At 39.3% G+C, this 21,072-nt stretch overlaps 2 protein-coding genes across 2 annotated transcripts; both read left to right on the top strand.

The window, feature by feature from the left end:
• Nucleotides 1-368: 368 nt before the first annotated feature.
• Nucleotides 369-3,962, top strand: TMEM225 (transmembrane protein 225). Its single transcript, XM_053595621.1, has 4 exons — nt 369-549; nt 1,267-1,413; nt 2,740-2,874; nt 3,730-3,962. The coding sequence occupies exons 1-4, from the start codon at nt 369-371 to the stop codon at nt 3,960-3,962; spliced, it is 696 nt and encodes a 231-aa protein (XP_053451596.1).
• Nucleotides 3,963-18,639: 14,677 nt separating this feature from the next.
• On the top strand, nt 18,640-19,587 carry LOC128588860 (olfactory receptor 6M1). The gene has a single exon (XM_053595620.1). The coding sequence runs from the start codon at nt 18,640-18,642 to the stop codon at nt 19,585-19,587; it is 948 nt and encodes a 315-aa protein (XP_053451595.1).
• Nucleotides 19,588-21,072: the final 1,485 nt, after the last annotated feature.

The following is a 21,072-nucleotide window of genomic DNA, read 5'->3' as shown; positions in this document are numbered from 1 at the left end:
GACGGCTTCTAATTATCCCTGTATCTGTTAGCTCTCTCTGCATGTGACGTCACATCTCCCACTGTACCTCGAAGTTCTCTCAAGACTCAGGTTCTTCCACTGCACTATGCCTCAAGGTCAAGGGTCAAAACAGTAGATGATTCCAAGGCAGTTGAGAGTCTTGACAACAGGCTAGCCCCAAGAGACATAGGAGTGGTCAAGGGTGGGCGTTATCCTCTCTGTTCTATAGGCAACTTCAGCTTCTGCCACTGCCTATGCCTCAGCAATCAGGCAAATTTCAGATTTTTCTCTTCATCTGTGACTAGTCAAATCAGAGAAGAGACATGGGGAATATTGGTGGTAGTTTCAACTAGGAATCCCTGTGCACAATGGTGCATATATCAAACCGGAATATCCAGGCCATGAAAATCTTCTTCTCCTCCTGGATCATAGTCTTGTTGATAGTAGGAATCATCATAGATGAATGGGTTGAATTGATTCTAGAAGGAAAAGGTACCACGGTAAAACACAGCCCATGGATGGTGTGCTGTAGCAAGGATTGGCCAGAAGGTCAGAACTATCCCCTGTAAAGAGATGGGTGGAGAGAAAGGATTCCTTTTCCCTTGACTTTCACTCACCTCACCAGCTGATCTGTTATTCTCTGATACAACTTCCTCAGGCCTCCTTTCATAAACAACATAGCCAAGGCAGACTCCAAAATCTCACCACTTGAATGTTTGGGGCAAAAGGTTACATGCTCACAGACTTAGTTGCTGGACCTTTGAGAAGTCCTGGCACTAGCAGCATGGTGGTCAGCACAGCTAGAACATGACCGGTATGAAAGAAAAGTAACTGGCAGTAGGTAAAACAGGCCGTGCTGCCACTAGAAGAGGACAGGGTGAATGAAGTTTTCTAACAAGAGTTCTGAGAAGAGTGGCACCTGTGGCTCAAGGAGTAGGGCGCTGGCCCCATATACCAGAGGTGGTGGGTTCAAACCCAGCCCCAGCCAAAAACTGCAAAAAAAAAAAAAAAAAAAAAAAAGAGTTCTGAGAAAAGGAAAAAGAAGCTTATCCAGATACCAACATAGACAACAATTTCTTCTTGTTCTCTCTCCCATTCAGCTTCAAGTCCCCCAACTCTTTATTCTTTCCCACCTTCTCTATTTATTGTTCCCTCAAACTTTTTCCCCTACTCCAATTTTGACCCAAAGATTTGTGGACTCCAGGTAGAAATGACCCTAGAAGAAATATCTGTCCTTCTCTCAATACAGCTTCTGCTTTCCAACAGATGAACTGAAACTGATCAGGGTTATGATGATTTTGATCCTCAACCTCTCCTTCTTCCTTAACTTGATTCTGGGTTTGGAATCCACCTATATAATTCCTGAAAGTATGTATTTCCACCTCATCAATGCCAGCCTCAGTTTCCTCACAGGTAATTTCCTGGCTCCCCTAACATCAGCTGGGAGGTGTGCTTGGTTTGTGGGTCCTGGTTGCCATGTCTGACTAACTGGCCTTCCTAGTTTTTGACATAGAGAGATGATTGAGATACAGATATAGATATAGATTAGGGATATGTCTAGGCATAGGTGTGGACATAGGTATAGGTATAGATTACAGATATAGATATATAGATATAGGTACAGATAGATATACAGATGTAAGTGTAGGTATAGATTATAGATATATATGCTACAAATATAGATATAGATACAGATATAGATATAGGTGTAGGTATAGATTATAGATATGGATGTATAGATATAAATACAGATACAGATATAGGTGTAGGTATAGATTATAGATATAAATACAGATACAGATATAGGTGTAGGTATAGATTATAGATATAGATATATAGATATAAATACAGATACAGATATAGGTGTAGGTATAGATTATTATAGATATAGATATATAGATATAAATACAGATACAGATATAGGTGCAGGTATAGATTATAGATATAGATATATAGATATAAATACAGATATAGGTGCAGGTATAGATTATAGATATAGATATATAGATATAAATACAGATATAGGTGCAGGTATAGATTATAGATATAGATATATAGATATAAATACAGATACAGATATAGGAGTAGGTATAGATTATAGATATAGATATATAGATATAAATACAGATACAGATATAGGTGTAGGTATAGATTATAGATATAAATACAGATACAGATATAGGTGCAGGTATAGATTATAGATATAGATATATAGGTATAGGTATAGATAGACATAGGTATAATTATAGGTATAGGTATAGATATAGATACAGATATAGTTATAGGTATAGGAATATATTATAGATATATATATAGGTATAGGTATAGACAGACATAGGCATAGTCATTGGTATATATATAGATCTATAGATATAGGTATAGGCAGGTATAGATAGCTGTAGATATAGATATAGGTGTAGGTATTGATTATACATACAGATATATAGGCATAAATAGGCATAGATTTAGACATAGAATAGAAATAGACCTAGGTATAATTTTGGATACAGATGTAGATGCAGACCTAGGTATAAATAGATACAGACACGGATACAGATACAGTTATACACGTAGATACAAATATATTCCCACACACAGACATACAGCTTCTGAATTAGATCCACCACCAAGGATCAGTCTTTGGGTGAGGTGCAGCTGGACAGGGTGAAGGCGGAGTCAAGTGCCCCTTGGGTGAAGACTGCAGTAAAGGGGCTCTTTTCTCCCCCGTCTGCTCGTCAGGTGTCCTTCTGCTCTGCGCGCTCCTCCTGTACCACCTGAAGCTGAGGGAGGGCCAATCCGTGTACTTCACTAGCTACAAAATCAACTGGATGGGTTTCACTGGCTACTTAAATGTTTTGTTTTTTTTCATCTGTGGTGAGTGTCTCCAGGGCCCTTGGAGGGTGTTGAGAACAAACCTACCCCCGACGGAGGGAAGGGTGAAAGAGGCAGGCTGGGGAAGTGGAGGAAAAGATGCCCAACCTCGCATTTTAATAGCTGGAACTCCCCTGGACTCATCCTCGGAGGACGGTTCCTCCAGGGAGAGCGCTGGAGACCAGCTGTGGGAAAAGTCTGCTGTCCCTGCCTCAGAGGCCAGCTCTCCACGGCCACCTTTCCTTTTCCCTTTCACACGCCCTCCACTTTAGATCAGAGATGACCTTCAAAATCACAAGGAAAGGAGAGTGGCTGAGACTGAATGCTCAGTCACGGGTTGGGGGGAGTGACCAGGTACAGTGCAAAGCCAGACAGTTTGAGGGCACTGGGAAACCACGTCTACCCAAACCAGAGACCCTCTCTTCCTAAGAAGTCTTTAAAAGTCTTAAAAGTTCACTTGGAATTGTACATCCTAATCCATATAGAAGCAAGTGCTCTTTCAAAAAGAATCCTCCATTTTCTTGAGCTGAGCCGCACTTGGGCCATTGTGCATGTACTTCAGGGTCCCCTCCCCTAAAGAGTTTCCCTGCCAGATGGCTTTGGGTAGGGAAGGGATCCAGCTCGGCTTGGGTCAGTGGGTAGGGAAGGGATCCAGCTCGGCTTGGGTCAGTGGGTAGGGAAGGGATCCAGCTCGGCTTGGGTCAGTGGGTAGGGAAGGGATCCAGCTCGGCTTGGGTCAGTGGGTAGGGAAGGGATCCAGCTCGGCTTGGGTCAGGATCTTCTGCCAAGGTGGAGGGAAGCATCCCTGTGACTCTCCACTGTTCCTTCATCCCACTCCCCGGCGTCTCTTTCCCCCAGCAATACTGTCTCTCCTACAGTGCAAGAAGACCAGTAACACCTGTGCCTGCCCGAACAGGGCAGAAAAATCTGCCACGAAATGCGATGAAGTGGGGAGTTCAATCCAAGTGATCTCGCTGCCAGAGCGCTCTGGGATGCCCCGGAGCATCGTCCGCATTCACTCGGATACTGGGAAGGAAGACGACCACAACAGACAGCAGATCCACGCGCGGCGCGTCACCTGGGCTCTGTGATTCCACTCCCTGGACCTTTCAGTCCAGATGCTCATCTTTACAAAAACCTCCGTGCATATGGGCCGTCTGCGTCTCCAGTCTTTTCTCTGTTTAGCATTATGTAAATGTCTGTGCATTGGGTCTGTAAAAAGATCCAGAAGATGGCTTGTCCAAAATCCTGGCCTGCTGAACAAAGAGTTCCTTCTACATTTGTTATTAATACAATAAATTATTAATATAATAAATTATGAAAATAATACTGCTTCATGGTCAACTCTGGGAATCACAAATACACGGAGACAACACAAAACAGTATGATCAAACGTGTTCACATCAGCTAATTTTATGAAATTTTAACGTTACACCCTATTTCCTTTAGAAGTTTTTCACTTTAATGGATAGATGTAACTGTAGTTGTTCTACAAATGTCCCCAATCTCATTCCTCTCCCTCATATTCCATCAGAAAGCACTTTGTAAGGATGCGTTGCTGATCATTTTACATTCATGTTGATATTTTTACTACATCATCTATAAAAATGATATAGCCCAGCTTTCCAAATGTTTGGAAATTAGTAAATATCATACACTATAGATCGTTTTTGCAATTTGCTTTGTTCACTAAACTCTTGTGATTTTTTTCGTTATTCATTGATAAGTTTAGTACACGTCATTCATTTAAACTACTATAGGCATTCCTGTGTAAACATACAATGTAAAATATTCATTAGGGCCACTTTAATAGACATGTGCTGGTTTCCTTTTATCCTGTTACAAAGTTGCTCTGAATATTCTTGTCCATATAACTCCCTTTGTTTATGAGCTACAATTTCTCCTATATTTTTCTAGGGCTGGAATTTCTGGGTCAGAGAGCATATACATTTTGAAGATTCCTTAATATTAACAAAATCATCTCAAAGATGGATGTACCAATTTACACTCTTGCCAGAAGTGTGACAGTTACGGTTCCTTTTGCCAACACTTCCATGATCACCCTTTCGAATCCTTGGCTATTTCAATTATTACTAAGTTTGCACATTTTATCTCATCTTATTGAGCATCTGTTTTTCTCTTCTGTGAATTACTGTTTGACCGTTTTCCTAATGGATAGTTTGTCTATTTTTTACTGGTTTGTAGGTCTTCCTATACCTTGGAAAAGAATACTAACTGGTTATATGAACTGAAAATATGGTTTGAAAAAATTGAATTCAAAATACTTGAGGCTGTTTCTTTAACTATTGATGATACCTTTTTGTTTTAGAGAAATATTCATATTTGATATGATAAAATGTACCAACTTGCCTTTTAGTTGATTCCTTATTGTTTCTTATTTTTTGTTTTTGTTTTTTTGTTTGTTTGTTTGTTTTTTTGTACCTCCAGCATATGGGGCTGGTGCCCTACTCCGTTGAGCCACAGGCGTTGCCCTGTTTCTTGTTTTAGAAATCTCTACTCTCAACACTTTTGCATTGCCGGTCAGATTGAGAAAGAAGCATGGAGAATCCTCAAAAAAAAACTAAAAAGCTGACCTTCTATTTGATTCCACAATCTCATTACTAGGTATCTACCCAGAGGGGGAGAAATCATTTTACCACAAGGACACTTGTACTAGAATGTTTATTGCAGCTTCATTCACAATTGGCAAGACAGCGGAAGCAACCCAAGTGCCCAGCAACCCATGAATGGATTCACAAACTGTGGTTTATATATGACATGGAGTGCTATTCAGGCATAAGAAAAGATGGAGACTTTACATCTTTTGTGTTTACCTGGATGGAGTTGAAACACATTCTTCTCAAAGTATCACAAGAATGGAAAAAAAAAAAAAAGTAAGTATCCAATGTACTCGATACTGAAGTGAAACCCATATATAAAAACTACAAACCCACAGGAAAGAAAAACACATATATATTCTAGTGAGGGTGAGGCAAGAGGAGGAAAGAGGAAAAGGGAGCTGCAGGGGTGGGGGGGATTGTCAAGTTCTCAGCTAATGTGCACCATGCAAAAGTATTCAGCACGCCCCCTGGGTGAAGGGCTCAACTACAACTTGAACTTTGTAGTTGAACTTTTACCTTGGAAATGAAAAAAATGTAACCTAAACATTTGTATCCTCGCATTAATCTGAAAAACTAACAAACATACAAACAAACAAAAAAGAAATCCCTACTGTTTACTTCAACTGGAAATAATTCTTATGAATTATATAAGGAGTAGATTCAATTTTATATGCTTTTCATATACTAGGTAACAATCTAGAACAATCTTGTGGCTTAATTCCGTTCCCTATTGATTTTTAAGACAACCTTCATAATATATCAAAATATACACCTATAAGTCTGTTTCTGATCTGTCTAGTTTATTTTCTTGGTCTATTTTTATGTCCCTGCACCATACCACACTCCTAATTACTTTGTAGTAGGAATAACCATTGATATTTAATAGACCCAAGTCCTTGCTTTTGTCCAAAATTATCTTGATCGTTCTGAGACTTTTGATCTCCATATACATAGCAGGGTCAGCTTTTATGGTTCCACAGAAATCCCAGTTATTATTTCATTCAGAATTGACGTGACTGATTAACTGATTTGGAGATCATTGATGATAACTTTAATATTTATTCCACACATACATACAACAACATCTACTCTGATCTTCTTTTATCTTTCTCAATAACATCTTGTAATTTTTTTTATCCCCAGAGAAATTTTTCCTAGGTTGAGTCATAGGTGACCGGTAGTTTTGTACTTTTGTGAATTGTAATATTTCATAATATTTTCTGATTGTTTATTACTGGTGTAAACTTGATGATTTATGTATCTAGGAACTTTATGAAACCCTATCTTAGCTTTTTGGGGGTTTTTTGGTTGTTTTTTTTTTTTTTGAGACAGAGCCTCAAGCTGTCACCCTGGGTAGAGTGCTGTAGCATCACAGCTCACAGCAACCTCCAACTCCTGGGCTCAAGAGATTCTCCTGCCTCCGCCTCCCAAGTAGCTGGAACTACAGGCACCCACCACAATGCTCAGCTTTTTTTGGTTGCAGCCGTCATAGTTGTTTGGCGGGCCCAGGCTGGATTCAAACCCGCCAGCTCAGGTATATGTGGCTGGTGCCTTAGCCGCTTGAGCCACAGGCACTGAGCCAAAACCCTACCTTAGTTTTAATAATTTATCTGTAGGTTCTCTTAGATTATCCTGGGAGGAAAGTAGGTTGTCTGCAGAAAAGGTAAGATGCATTCCCTCCCAACTCTCCTATCATTTGTTTCTTTTTCTTTCCTTTTTTCTTTTTTTGAGACAAAAATCTCATTCTTTTGCCCTTGGTAGAGTGCTGTGGCGTCACAGCTCACAGCAACCTCCAGCTCTTGGGCTTAGGTGATTCTCTTGCCTCAACCTCCCAAGTAGTCGGGACTACAGGCACCCGCCACAAAGCCTGGCTATTTTTTTTGTTGCATTTCGGCCGGGGTCAGGTTTGAACCCACTACCCTGGGTGTATGAGACCAGCACCCTACCCACTGAGCCACAGGTGCTGCCCAGTTTCTTTCTTTTTCATTGCGTTGTCTTATTCATTGACTCAGATCTTCAGGATAAGGTTAAACACAGGAAAAAAAAAAAAAACTCTTTCTTTATTTTACTAAGAATGTCTCTCAAAAAATGTATTTTTTCATTAGATCGCAGAGAGGGAGCTACATTCCTACAAAACCCTGACCTAGAAGCAGGTAGTCTACAATGATTTGGCACTAGATTCCCCATGAACAGGTATCACATGACAGGCTAGGGGACAGCCACCTTTCTTGGCACACCCTATTTCCCAAAACGATGGATTGTTCTAATTTATTTATTTATTTATTTTTTGTAGAGACAGAGTCTCACTGTACCGCCCTCGGTAGAGTGCCGTGGCGTCACATGGCTCACAGCAACCTCTAACTCTTGGGCTTATGCGATTCTCTTGCCTCAGCCTCCCGAGCAGCCGGGACTACAGGCGCCCGCCAGTTGTTCTGTTGCAGTTTGGCGGAGGCTGGGTTTGAACCCGCCACCCTTGGCATATGGGGCCAGCGCCCTATTCATTGAGCCACAGGCGCCGCCCTGTTCTAATTTATTTTTAAGAGATGGGGTCTTACTATGTTGCCCAGGCTGGTCTCCAGCTCCTGGCCTAAATGATCCCCTGACCCTACTCCTTCCTTCCAAAGTGCTAGGATCATAAGCAGGAGCCTCCATGTTCAGCCAAGTTGTTTTCAATTAAAGTTACAGACTCACCCAATGTGTCTGCACAAAATTCCCACTTCACTTTCATCCCTGTGTTCTGATCATTAAACCCATTGCATACCCGGCGAAATCGCTATTCAATCAAGCTGTCTTTTTTTCCACAAATTGCTGAAATGGATTTCCTATTATTTCATAATTCTTGACTCTAAGTACAAACAAAACTTGGATATATTTGCTCCTTTTGCACTCTTCTTATGCATTTTATGTTATTTTTATGGTTTTATTTGGTTTCCAAAGAAAGTTCGAATACACTTTTTGAGAAATAACATTCTATGGGGAAACTCACAAGTGATAAATACAACCCTTGCAATAAACAAGCAGGTGCAGGTATCCATCTGAAATATTGATTAGTTTTCTTTTGGATAGATAACCAAGTATGGGATAGCTAGATTGCACAATAATCTCACTTTTTAGTTTTTAGTAACTATTCTTTTTTTTTTTGTAGAGACAGAGTCTCACTCTATGGCCCTCGGTAGAGTGCCATGGCATCACACAGCTCACAACTAATCCAAGTCCACTTTCAAGTAACACTAGACCACATCACAGGTAGTGCAAATATGCAATATATATAGTATGCAATAACAAAATATCAAAATGCAATATAGGTAGTATATAATAACAAAATAAAGAATTCTTTATTCTTTCATCCCATTCATAAAACATTGCTGTCATTTATTTCATTTATAGATAAGCTATAATCACTAAGTGTGTTTCTATTATTATTTTGAACAAACTCTGCTTAATTGTACACAGCTGATGCTTCTAGTATTGTTTGAGCAAAAGGGATAAAGAGCAGCAAAGGAATCAAATGGCTGTGTGAAGCGACAATACAGCACTGTTAATTACAGCCCCAATCAAATTCAGTTCTTTTCCTGCTAATTTTGTTAATTCAAAATTCTCAGATGTTGGCTGGCTGTGGTGGCTCACACTTGTAATCGTAGCATTCTGGGAGGCCAAGGTGGGTAGATCGCCTGAGTTCAGGAGTTCAAGACCAGCCTGAGCAAGAACAAGACACTGTCTCTACCAAAAATAGAAAAACTAGCTAGGCATCATGGCCAGTGCCTGCAGTCCCAGCTACTTGGGAGACTGAGGTAAGAGGACTGCTTAAGCCCAAGAGTTTGAGGTTGCTGTGAGCTATGATGAGTTGGAGGTTGCTGTGAACTATGATGAAGCTGCAGCACTCTACCCAAGCATGATAGAGTTAGACTCTGTCTCTAAACAAAACACATCATTCTTAGTAAAGTATCACAAGAATGGAGAACCAAGAATCCTATGTACTCAATTCTGATAGGAGGACAATTAAGGTCCTAGTATACAGTGGGGGATGGGAGATGGAGAGAGCTAAGAAAGAGAAGGTGAGAGGGGGCAGGAGGGTCAAGGGGTGTGGTACACCTTTTGGGAGCAGGACACTACAGGGGGGGTCCTTATCTGACAAAGGCAATCAATGTAACCTGGTTCTGTGTACCCTCAATGAATCCCCAACAATTAAGAAAAAATTCTCAGATGTGATACAATTTCTCTGGAAACCAAAGAACTGCTCAATCTCTTTGCCTCTTATTTTGATTTCAGAGCTTTCTGAAACAATTACTTATTTAATAGTTTCTTAAAGAATATCTCTAGTGGCTCTAGTCTGACCAACTCTCAGAATTGCATTGTTTCCCTGGGTTCTATACTTCAGCCTGCCACTCCCTATTCATTTGATTAACCAGTATCTGCAATCCAGTCTTAGTTTGATCTTCAGATTGAGATATCAACATAATAAATAACAATGCTTTTCAGTTGAATCATAGCTAAGAAAAATTTCAGAAAATGAAAAACAAAGTCACATATTTGAAGAAAACATTTGCAAAACATGTATCTAACAAATAACTTGTGTCTGGAAAATATTTTTGAAACTCACCGGCCCCATATACTGAGGGTGGTGGGTTCAAACCCAGCCCCGGCCAAACTGCAACAACAACAACAAAAAAAAAATAGCCAGGCATTGTGGCCGGTGCCTGTAGTCCCAGCTACTTGGGAGGCTAAGGCAAGAGAATCGCCTAAACCCAGGAGTTGGAGGTTGCTGTGAGCTGTGATGCCATAGCACTCTACCGAGGGTGATAAAATGAGACTCTGTCTCAAAAAAAAAAAAAAGAAGAAGAAGAAGAAGAAAAGAAACTGTTACAACTCAATAAGAAGATAAATAATCTGATGCTTTTTTAAGTTGGTCAAAATATTTTAACAAATACTTCAACAATGATGATAAACAAATAAATACATAAATAAATCAGCAATACCATCAGTCATTAGAGAAACGTAAGTGAAAAATAAAATTAGATGATTCCACTATACATGTACTAGAATGGCCAAAATTAAAAAGACTAACAACACCAAGTGCTGGCAAGAATATGGAACTAGAAGTCTCTCATACATTGCTGGTAGTAATGAAAAAGGTACAATGATTTTGGAACACATTTTCACAATTTTTATATAGCTAAACATGCACTTATCAACATTCCTTTCTTAAGAATGTATCCAAGAGAAATAAAAACAAATATCCACACAAAAACATAAACTCAAATGCTCATGGAAGCTTTATTCACAATTTCCAGAACTTAAAACAACTCAGGTGTCTACTATCTGGTGAATAGATATGTGTAAACAAACTGTGGTATGCTACATATCTGTAAAATCTATACAGTTGATCACTCTCAGTAGTACAAAAGAGGAAACTAATTATACTCAAAACACTCAGATGAATCTCAAAGCATCAAAATAAGTGAAGAAAAAATCAGTCACAAAACACTATAGATGTAACATTCCATTTACATAAAACTCTGGAAAATTCAAACTTAATGTAACAGGGAGCATATAAGTGTTTTTTTAGGGGCTGGGGTGGAAAAAGAAAAGGATTCACTGCAAAACAATTAAGAACTTCTTAAGGTAATGGATTAAGGTAATGGAAACCATTGTTGTGGTGATGCCGGTAGTTACATAACTGTATGGCATTTGCCAAAATTCAACAAATTATATGTTTAGAATTGCTTATTATATGTAAATCAAACCTCAATAAAATAGACTTTAAAATATATACATAGAAAAAATAATAAAATATACACATAGACACACACATGTAAATAATCTCAGTTTGAAGAGCAGCTTAAAGTTTAGTTTAAGATACTCTAAATATTTATGGGTTTTGTTTTTTTTTTTTTTTTTTAGTTTTACAAGTTTCTGTTTCCCTGAGGCTTTAAAACTAGGCTCTCAGTTTTCTTTAAATAAAAAAGAGCACCCAAGAGAGTCTTGCAGAAGAACTTAACTTTGTAACTGTGATTACTGACTTCAATTCTAACATTCTCTGACTGCAATAATAATTAACCTTTTTTAGGCAATAGTCCCAAGAGCGATTTTAATCCAAATCTCTAAAGGTGAACAACAACAACAAAAAATCATTAAAGATCACAACTGGAATCACTTCACTATGGACAAGGTCATATTATTTTCTGGAGAAAGCAAATAAGGAAGAGATACCTAAAGTCAAGTCACAACATCCCTAATGAATAATCAGGAGTGCCTAAACAAAATTATGAGGCAAATATGCATTTTTCTAGCAATCAAGGCTGTCAAAGTAAAATGAGATGCTTCAAGAAGAGCAAGTTTAACATCACTAGACAACAACTTAAAAAAGATATTGCAGAACATTTTAGGACCAGATTCGTTCTTAATACCTTTTGTTTTCTAACCTAACATTCTATGGCTTCTAAACATTTCTAACTTTCTGGATGGATCTGCTAAAGAAATAGAAATTGAATGAAGAGACAAGAAATTACATTTCTACAACTGAAAGAAAAATCTAAGAGTTGAGACGTTTTCAGTCATTTTTACCAGATATCTAAAATAAAAGTCAGAAGGCCTAAACTTACTTCAGTTGTGTCTCATTAATTCATAACCAAACTTAACCATCTTGCTACTCTTGGCAAAAATGTAGTCTGAATATATATTGTTTGAAACCTAGAGAAATATTCAGACACGAATATTTTGGAGAAATATTAAGACACCTTGGAAGTGTTAAAGATTAAATGATAGTGTAATACTTGGATTTATTCTTAGTATAAGCCAAGGCTTAAACTTCCTTAATGGGTGTAAGAAAAAAAAACTAAAAAGAAAAAATCAGATATTACAAAAAGATAAGTTTTCAATCAAGAGAAGGAGTATTTAAGCAGAAAATTGAATAACCACTGGGTGTGGTTTTGAAAGGTTAAGTATGATATGGGGAAAAATCTTGGATGAGACAAAGGTTTATATAGCACTCAGAATCGGAGTAATAAAAACTTCTAAGGAATAGTGGATGATATATAGTAGGAAAAAATACTCCAATTTCAAGTTTCTTAACTTATGTGAATGAAGAAGATGCCAAGTGTTCTACAATCAGTGTGATGTAAGTATACTTTATTATATGATGATTTATATTTATGTGTTAAACAGTCTGAATCTTACCTAAATTTATATGCATATTGTATAAATTAAAGTATAACTACTGCTCTGTAAATGTAATGGAGGCAGATGTCAAATGTTATAGCTTTAAGTATATTAGCAAATGATCTTAATATACTTCAATTAAAAAGTAAGTTTTTTCACATTTTACTAATAGCAGCAAAGATCTTAAATTTTCTCCAACACCCAACTGCCACCACATCTTTTTTTTTTTTTTGCAGTTTTTGGCCAGGGCTGGGTTTGAACCCACGACCTGCAGTATATGGGGCCGGCACCCTACTCCTTTGAGCCACAGGCACCGCCCCAACACTATGTTCTTAACAAACATTTACTGAGCACCAACTAGGTATAATCCCTGCGGTGGGCACTGTCATAGGATTCTAAGTCTGACATTACGACTGTCCCTCCTGCAGAGATGAGAAGCCTAAGATTCACAATGCTTAAGACTCTTCTTGAAAGATCACAAATCCACAAGTGACCAAACAAAAATTACAACACAGGTTCTGTGATTCTAAACCCTGCTATACTTTTTCCATGATGCTACATTTTCCTCAATAATTCTTAAATCTTGAACTATGCAATTTATTTAATTTTCCAAGGATTTATAGGTACGCTAATGAGAAAAATGGCTCCCCAAAATGAAAGCCTTCATTTGGGAAGATGGTGATTAAATTGCTACACACAGATTGTAACAGTCAAGGAGCCAAGAGCCTTTTTTCCTAGACATGATGAAGCCCAGAGATCATCTGAAAAAGATCGGGTTATTTTTTCTTTCATTCTCATGAAGTTAAGAGACTCCACTTGGGATAGCAATGCCACATCTTTAATTCTTCTCCAATAGCTACATGTGACCCAAAGTACAGCAAAATAAATCTGTACAAAGTACAGCTCTCAATATCATTTTTCTCCATACTGATAAAATTTTTAGGACAACCACAACAAATAGCAACTTCATTTGTCTCCACCTATCCCAGATTTTGATTGTTAAAAAATGGCAGAATTCTAAAAAAAAAAAAAAAAAAAAGGCAGAATTCTTTTGAAGATTTCAGGTTGTTCAGCTCCTACAAGACCAGAGGGGAATCAAGCCCCTTTCTGGGCCCTAAAAGAATATATAGGCAAGGGCGGCGCCTGTGGCTCAGTGAGTAGGGCACCGGCCCCATATACCGAGGGTGGTGGGTTCAAACCCGGCCCTGGCCAAACTGCAACCAAAAAATAGCCGGGCGTTGTGGCGGGCGCCTGTAGTCCCAGCTACTCGGGAGGCTGAGGCAAGAGAATCGCTTAAGCCCAGGAGTTGGAGGTTGCTGTGAGCTGTGTGAGGCCACGGCACTCTACCGAGGGCCATAAAGTGAGATCTGTCTCTACAAAAAATAAATAAATAAATAAATAAAAGAATATATAGGCAAGAAAGAAAATGCAGGACATTAACGATGTTATAAAGCAACTAACTAGACAAATGGGAGGAGCAACAGGATAAATGATAGGCAGCTACATGAGAATTCCCATTATTCATCCAGAAGACACTTGTCCTCTAACCTGTCAGCAGTGAAGAAAGGAGGAAACAGGAAATGCAGGGGAATTCTAAAATGTTTCTGCGTGTCCCCATAATGCACTCTATTCTGTTTTTGTATTAGGCCTCAATAACATTATCCCTTGTCTAATCAAATGTAATTTTGCCCTTGGAGCAGAAGTAAATAAGTTTGGAAGTTTATTATCTGAGCAGCACAGGAATAGTAGGGAAGGGACAGAATATCAGAACAGGTGCAGTAAAAAGAGTTTCTATTGCTATCAACACCCTAGTTCAGTAGATATGACTCTTTGGAGTTCTTTGAGAACAAAATGGTTAAACAGCTCACCTTACAATAATTTCAAAAATGACTAGAAGATATTAAATAATGGACCTTGCTATTGTAAATGTCTCTCTTTTATCCTTGACTTTTGCCTTCTTATTACCCTCCCATCTCCAAACCATGAAAGAGCTAATATAATAAGTACTTTGGTGTTTGAGTCCCTTTGTAAGCCCAGCGGTCAATATTGTAGCAATCAGCTTTTCAAAACTACATAGATTCCAAAACAAAATAACAACTAGAAAAAGTAAAACATGCCACGAAAGTGCAAGATATGATAGATGTCTAAATTAAATAAATGAAAATATCAATTACAACTTACCATTGTTTATTCTTGGGGCAGCCTAAACCCTATACTTAAGAAGCTCCCTGGCTCGATGCCTGTTGCTCAGTGCTAGGGCACCGGCTACAGATACCAGGGCTGGCAGGTTGAAACTCGGTCCAGCCCTGCCAAACAATAACAACTACAAAAAAAAAAAAAAAAAAAGCTAGGTGTTGTGGCAGGTGCCTATAGTCCCATCTACTTGGGAGGCTGAGGCAAGAGAATTGCTTAAGCCCAAGAGTTTGAGGTTGCTGTGAGCTATGACACCACGGTTCTCTACCCAGGGAAAATAGTGAGACTCTGCCTAAAAAAAAAAAAAAGAAAGAAAGAAAGAAAGAAGCTCCCTCAATTCTGATTAATTTATTTAGTAAATAAATGAGCACCTATTATGCTCAACTTAATGGGGAATTAAGAGTTCCTGACCTCGAGAAAAACAAAAGAAATTTTTAGACTGAGAATAAATATGGAAATGATCAATAGTCTTCTTTTATAGATGTAGAAACCAGGACCAAGGTTATCAAGGAAGTAAAAAGAGCTCTGCTTCTAAATTCAAGGGCAAGTCAACTTATTCCACTCCAATCACATTTGAAAATTACTCATAGGTTGACAAAAACCACTGTGCATTTGTAAAGGAGATGTGTTTACTTACCAATACTCTAGAAATGTTAAATAATTCTAAGAAAGCAGTATTTCCTTATCTAGAACAAAGAAGATGACAGAAGCCGTTAGCAAAAGAATTAGGATACCTTGATGCATGAGATGAATGAGAGGCAAAGAGAAATAATTCTGTTTATAAGAAAAAGTCAAAACTAACTTTTCAAACAAAAAATGTTTAGAAAAAAAGCCATAGCTCTGAGACTTACCACAATAAAGATCATAGCATTTTTTAACTTATTTATTTAACCATCTTCCTTAGCTATGATTATAAGCTTCATAGAGGCCGTTTTTGTTGTTGATGTTTTCATTTTATTTTTGCTTCACATTTTTTATTTTCCACTGACATAGCTCTAGCACCTGAAACTTTAGATGATGCATAACATATGCTTAAAAAAAAAAAAAAAAACAGGGCAGTGCTGTGGCTCAGTGAGTAGGTCGCTGGTCCCATATACCAAGGGTGGCAGGTTTGAACTCAGCCCCAGCCAAACTGCAACCAAAAAATAGCCGGGTGTTGTGGTGGGTACCTGTAGTCCCAGCTACTCGGGAGACTGAAACAAGAGAATCGCCTAAGCCCTGGAGGGTGCTGTGAGTTGTGACACCACAGCACTCTACCAAGGGTGACAAAATGAGACTCCATCTCTAAAACAAACAAACAAAACAAAAAAACCTATTCACCAAAAGAATGAATTTTAAAATAATGATAAGGGCTCAGCACCCATAGCACAGTGGTTACAGCGCCAGCCACGTACACTGAAGTTGGCAGGTTCTAAACCAGCCCGGACCAGCTAAAACAGCAATGACAACTGCAACAAAGAATAGCTGGGCATTGTGGTGGGCCCCTGTAGTCCCAGCTACTTGGGAGGCTGAGGCAAGAGAATTGATTAAGCCCAAGAGTTGGAGGTTGCTGTGAGGTGTGACACCACAGCACTCTACCCAGGGTGACACAGTGGAACTCTGTATCCAAAAAAATAAAATAAAAATAAAACTAGATGCTGGCAATCGCTTTTCCCAGAACAGAATCTGGGAATCTGAGTGGGTGCTCCAAGACAAGAAAGTGCCTCGCTCAGGGTTTGCGTATTGGTTAACTGAACTGAAAGTTGAGGAAGCCACAAAATAATACAACAAAGGATGCGGCTTCAATTGAATTATATAGACTTGCAATAGAAGATGAAAAGCGGAGCAGCATTCAGATTTAAGCTGAGTGTTTCTAAAAGATCTCATGGCATCCAGTTCTTCACACTGCTCTTTACAACCTCATCAAATGGCTGACAAAAGAATGTAAAGTATGGGCTCAGCGCCTGTGGCTCAAGCGGCTAAGGTGCCAGCCACATACCACTGAGCTGGCAGGTTCGAATCCAGCCCCAGGCCTGCCAAACAACAATGACGACTGCAACCAAAAAATAGCCGGGTATTGTGGCACACACCCGTAGTCCCAGCTACTTGGGAGGCAGAGGCAGAAGAATCGCTTGTGCCCAGGATTTGGAGGTGCTGTGGGCTGTGATGGCACAGCACTCTACACAGAGTGACAGCTTGAGGCTCTGTCTCAAAAAAAAAAAGAATGTGAAGTATGAGAGAAGTTTTTGAGAGAACTTGTAAGAATCAGTTGGGGAATGAGAGGGGATAATTTTGTTACTATCTTGGATGCTGCTATTGATATAACATGGAAAGGAACAAGTATAAAAACAAAGCAAAACAAAACAAATCTACTAACCATTTTCCCATAAAGAGTTTTTCAAAGTATACAAAATAAGTTATATAAATTATGAATTGTATGTCATGGACCTACTTATTCTGTAATAGTGTGGACATCAAAACATTATATCATTATAAAAAGTAAAAACAAAGAAAACCATGTCATTTTAGGGAAGCATTGTCATTTTATCAGAATAACCTCTGTCACATGGATGGAGCTGGAACATATTCTTCTTAGTAAAGTATCTCAAGAATGGAAGAAAAAGTATCCAATGTACTCAGCCCTACTATGATACAAATTTATGGCTTTCACCCAGTTACAACCTAAGAATAGGGGGAAGGGGGAAAGGGAGGGGAGGGAGGGGGAGGTGGGCGGAGGGAGGGTGATTGGTGGGATTACACCTGCGGTGCATCTTACAAGGGCACATGTGAAACTTAGTAAATGTAGAATGTAAATGTCTCAACACAATAACTAAGAAAATGCCAGGAAGGCTATGTTAACCAGTGTGATGAAAATGTGTCAAACGGTCTATAAAACCAGTGTATGGTGCCCCGTGACGGCATTAATGTACACAGCTATGATTTAATAATAAAATAAAAATAACTTCTGTCCAACTGGATATTACATTCACACTCAACACACGGTACCAATAACACAAGTGAGTAGAAACAAGTACAGTTTCCTGGGCGGCGCCTGTGGCTCAAAGGGGTAGGGCACCGGCCCCATATGCCAGAGGTGGCGGGTTCAAACCCAGCCCTGGCCAAAAACTACAAAAAAAGAAAAAAAAGAAAACAAGTACAGCTTCCCCTTCATTGGACTGCCTTGGCCAGTTTTCATAGTTCCTCCTCTTTGATTTAGAAAATATTATACCTTCAAAATTGAAGTAACTTTGAGAAAAATGACTCAAGTTTTATTAACGTGTTCTTTCTCCATTTTCCAAATGATTAGCTGTATTCTCCATTAAGTATATATCTCTCGGGCACAGAACTCAGGTGAAATAGTAGGTCAGGACAAGCAGAAGAGAGAGTCAGGAAGGACCATTGCATAAAAGAGTCTAAAATCACAAAGACTGTCACTTGGAGGGACAAAGGAGACAATTTCATTCAACCAAAAATTTTAAATATAAGTTAAAAGAAATAAGATCGTTGGGCAGTGCCTGTGGCTCAAGGAGTAGGGCGCTGGCCCCGTATACCGGGGGTGGAGGTTTCAAGCCCGGCCCTGGCCAAAACTGCAAAAAAATAAAAATAAAAATAAAAAAGAAGTAAGATCATTCACCCAAGGGCCCATATATTGGGATCAGAGGAAAGATGTGAACGAATCACACTTGATTCCTCACACAAAGTTTTTTCTACTTCACTCTTATCAAAGGTACTAGGAGTTGGAAACTTCCTCGAGCTGAATTGTTTCTGTATTTTGTTCTGTTTTCAGAGATTTGCTGCCTACTAAGCATTTTCTGCAATGGACGTGCAAAATCGGACCACAGTGACTGAATTTACCCTGACTGCCTTCCCTGCTCTTCAGAAGCTTCAGATTTCCCTTTTTGTGCTCCTTTTGTTTACTTACATGCTCACCCTAACGGGAAATAGTGCCATCATTTCCCTAATATGGGCTGATCAGCGCCTCCAAACCCCAATGTACTTCTTCCTCAGTAATCTGTCATTGTTGGATATTTTATACACCACTTCAGTTACTCCAAAGCTGTTAGCTTGTCTCCTGCAAGACAGAAGGACCATATCCTTTGCAGGCTGCATCGCCCAAACATACTTCTTTTTTTTCCTGGGCACAGTGGAGTTCATCCTCTTGGCAGTGATGTCCTTTGACCGCTATGTGGCCATCTGTAACCCCCTGCGCTACACCATCATCATGAGCGGTAGAGTCTGCCTCCTGATGGTTCTGGGATGTTGGATGGGGGCCTTCATGTCTGTGTTGTACCCAACTATTGTGGTGTCCAGATTGCCTTTCTGTCATAAGGAAATTAATCACTTCTTCTGTGACATTGCCCCTCTGCTACAGATGGTCTGCATAGACACTCATTTCATAGAGATGATAAACTTCCTCTTATCTTCTCTTGTCCTCCTGACCTCACTGGGGCTCACCACTGTGTCCTACATCTATATCATCTCTACCATCTTACACATCCCCTCAGCTCAAGGACGTCACAAGGCCTTTTCCACCTGTGCTTCTCACATCACCGTTGTTTCCATTGCCTACGGGAGCAACATCTTCATGTATGTGAGGCCCAGCCAGAGTCGGTCCCTGGATTTTGACAAGGTAACAGCCATCCTCACCACAATGGTGACACCTCTCCTGAATCCCTTCATTTATAGTTTACGAAATGAAAAGGTAAAGGAAGTCTTGAAAGAAGCAATCAACAAAATTACGTCCTTATTGTGCAGAAGAACCTGAAACATCAATGAAGTCCGTTTGTTTGCTTAGAATGGTTATTTTCAACTCTTTGACTCAGTGTGGAGAAAGACATGCTTAAAGAACAGAAAATCAAAGACATGTAGGAAGGCAGGAATAGACTTGGTACCACCTCAGAGGCAAACTATTGTAGTCAAGATTCAGAGGAGATAATTCAGCCATAGAGAAAAATAGCATTTTCTGAACTCTACGAATGGACCACCATCCACACCCACAATAACATAGATTTATGAAAAATAGTGACCCCAAGTAAGAAAATTTGAATTTTAAACCTGGCTTGATCATTTTTTTTAAATCATGTAACACTTAGTCTATTTGAACTTTAGTTTTCTCATCTGTAAAGTGGGGAAAGTTTTCAAACTTTTTGTTCTTGTAAGCTTAAACGAAATAATTTGAGAAGTGGTGGCATAAATACATAGAAATTAAAGGCAGACACTTCTCACTGGGTCTATTCTGATGTTGCAAGATGATTGCCTTCACCCGTAATGGTGAAATAGCTAATAATAATAAAAACAACAACGGGAAAGAGAAATAATGGCACCCTCGGGTTTGTATAGTATGTTACGGTCTGGAAATTAAGTTTGCAAACTCATCTTAGGTAAAGTGCTATGTACCTCATTGCTGAATATCACTGCAGTCACTTTCAAAGTATTCCCCTGGGAAGCCATGTGCTGGTGCCAGTACCTAGTCCACCTTTCAAAGCAATTTTGGAACTCTTTTTCTGGAATGACCATAAAACCTGTCATTATGGTGGTGCCTGTGGCTCAGTGAGTAAGGCGCCGGCCCCATATACCGAGGGTGGTGTGTTCAAATCCAGCCCCGGCCAAACTGCAACAACAACAACAAAAATAGCCAGGCGTTGTGGCGGGCGCCTGCAGTCCCAGCTACTCTGGAGGCTGAGGCAAGAGAATCGCCTAAGCCCAGGAATTGGAGGTTGCTGTGAACTGTGACACCCCGGCACTCTACCGAAGGTGATAAAGTGAGACTCTGTCTCTTAAAAAAAAAAAAAAAAAAAACTGTCATCCTATTACTGTTGATGTCCTAAGTGGCATCAAAATGTCTTCCTTTCAATATTTCCTTTATCTGTGGGTAAAGAAAAAATTTATTGGGGGCCAGATCAGGTGAGTAGGGACAGTTTTCCAATACAGTTCCTTATTGACTGGCTAAAAACTCCCCCACAGATAGTGCTGTGTGAGCTGTACATTGTCATGATATGAGAGCTCGTTTTGGACACACCTTTCTCAGTTAAGATTTTCCCATTTCTCTATAAATGTTTACTTGGTCTGCTATGCTTCTCACAGTCAGCTGACAATTTTGATGCATGATTTGGTGAATTTTTGCTATGTCTTCATCAGGTCTGCTCGTTACTGGCTGCCCTAACTTGTCTTCATCAGTGATACTTTCTCTCCCCTAAGGAAAACGTTCAATCCATTTGTACACTGCCATTTTCTTCATGGGCTCATCCCC

The sequence above is a fragment of the Nycticebus coucang genome, chromosome 6, assembly GCF_027406575.1.
Source record: "Nycticebus coucang isolate mNycCou1 chromosome 6, mNycCou1.pri, whole genome shotgun sequence".
NCBI classification, from domain to species: Eukaryota; Metazoa; Chordata; class Mammalia; order Primates; family Lorisidae; genus Nycticebus; species Nycticebus coucang.
The sequence above is the reverse complement of the archived record's forward strand: the minus strand, read 5'-3'. Positions and strand labels throughout refer to the sequence as shown.

Coding starts and splice junctions, on each gene's coding strand:
- LOC128588860 (XM_053595620.1), top strand. CDS start 18,640: ATGGACGTGCAAAATCGGACCACAGTGACTGAATTTACCCTGACTGCC.
- TMEM225 (XM_053595621.1), top strand. CDS start 369: ATGGTGCATATATCAAACCGGAATATCCAGGCCATGAAAATCTTCTTC. Junction 550..1,266: donor TAGCAAGGATTGGCCAGAAG/GTCAGAACTATC, acceptor GCTTTCCAACAG/ATGAACTGAAACTGATCAGG. Junction 2,875..3,729: donor TTTGTTTTTTTTCATCTGTG/GTGAGTGTCTCC, acceptor TCTTTCCCCCAG/CAATACTGTCTCTCCTACAG.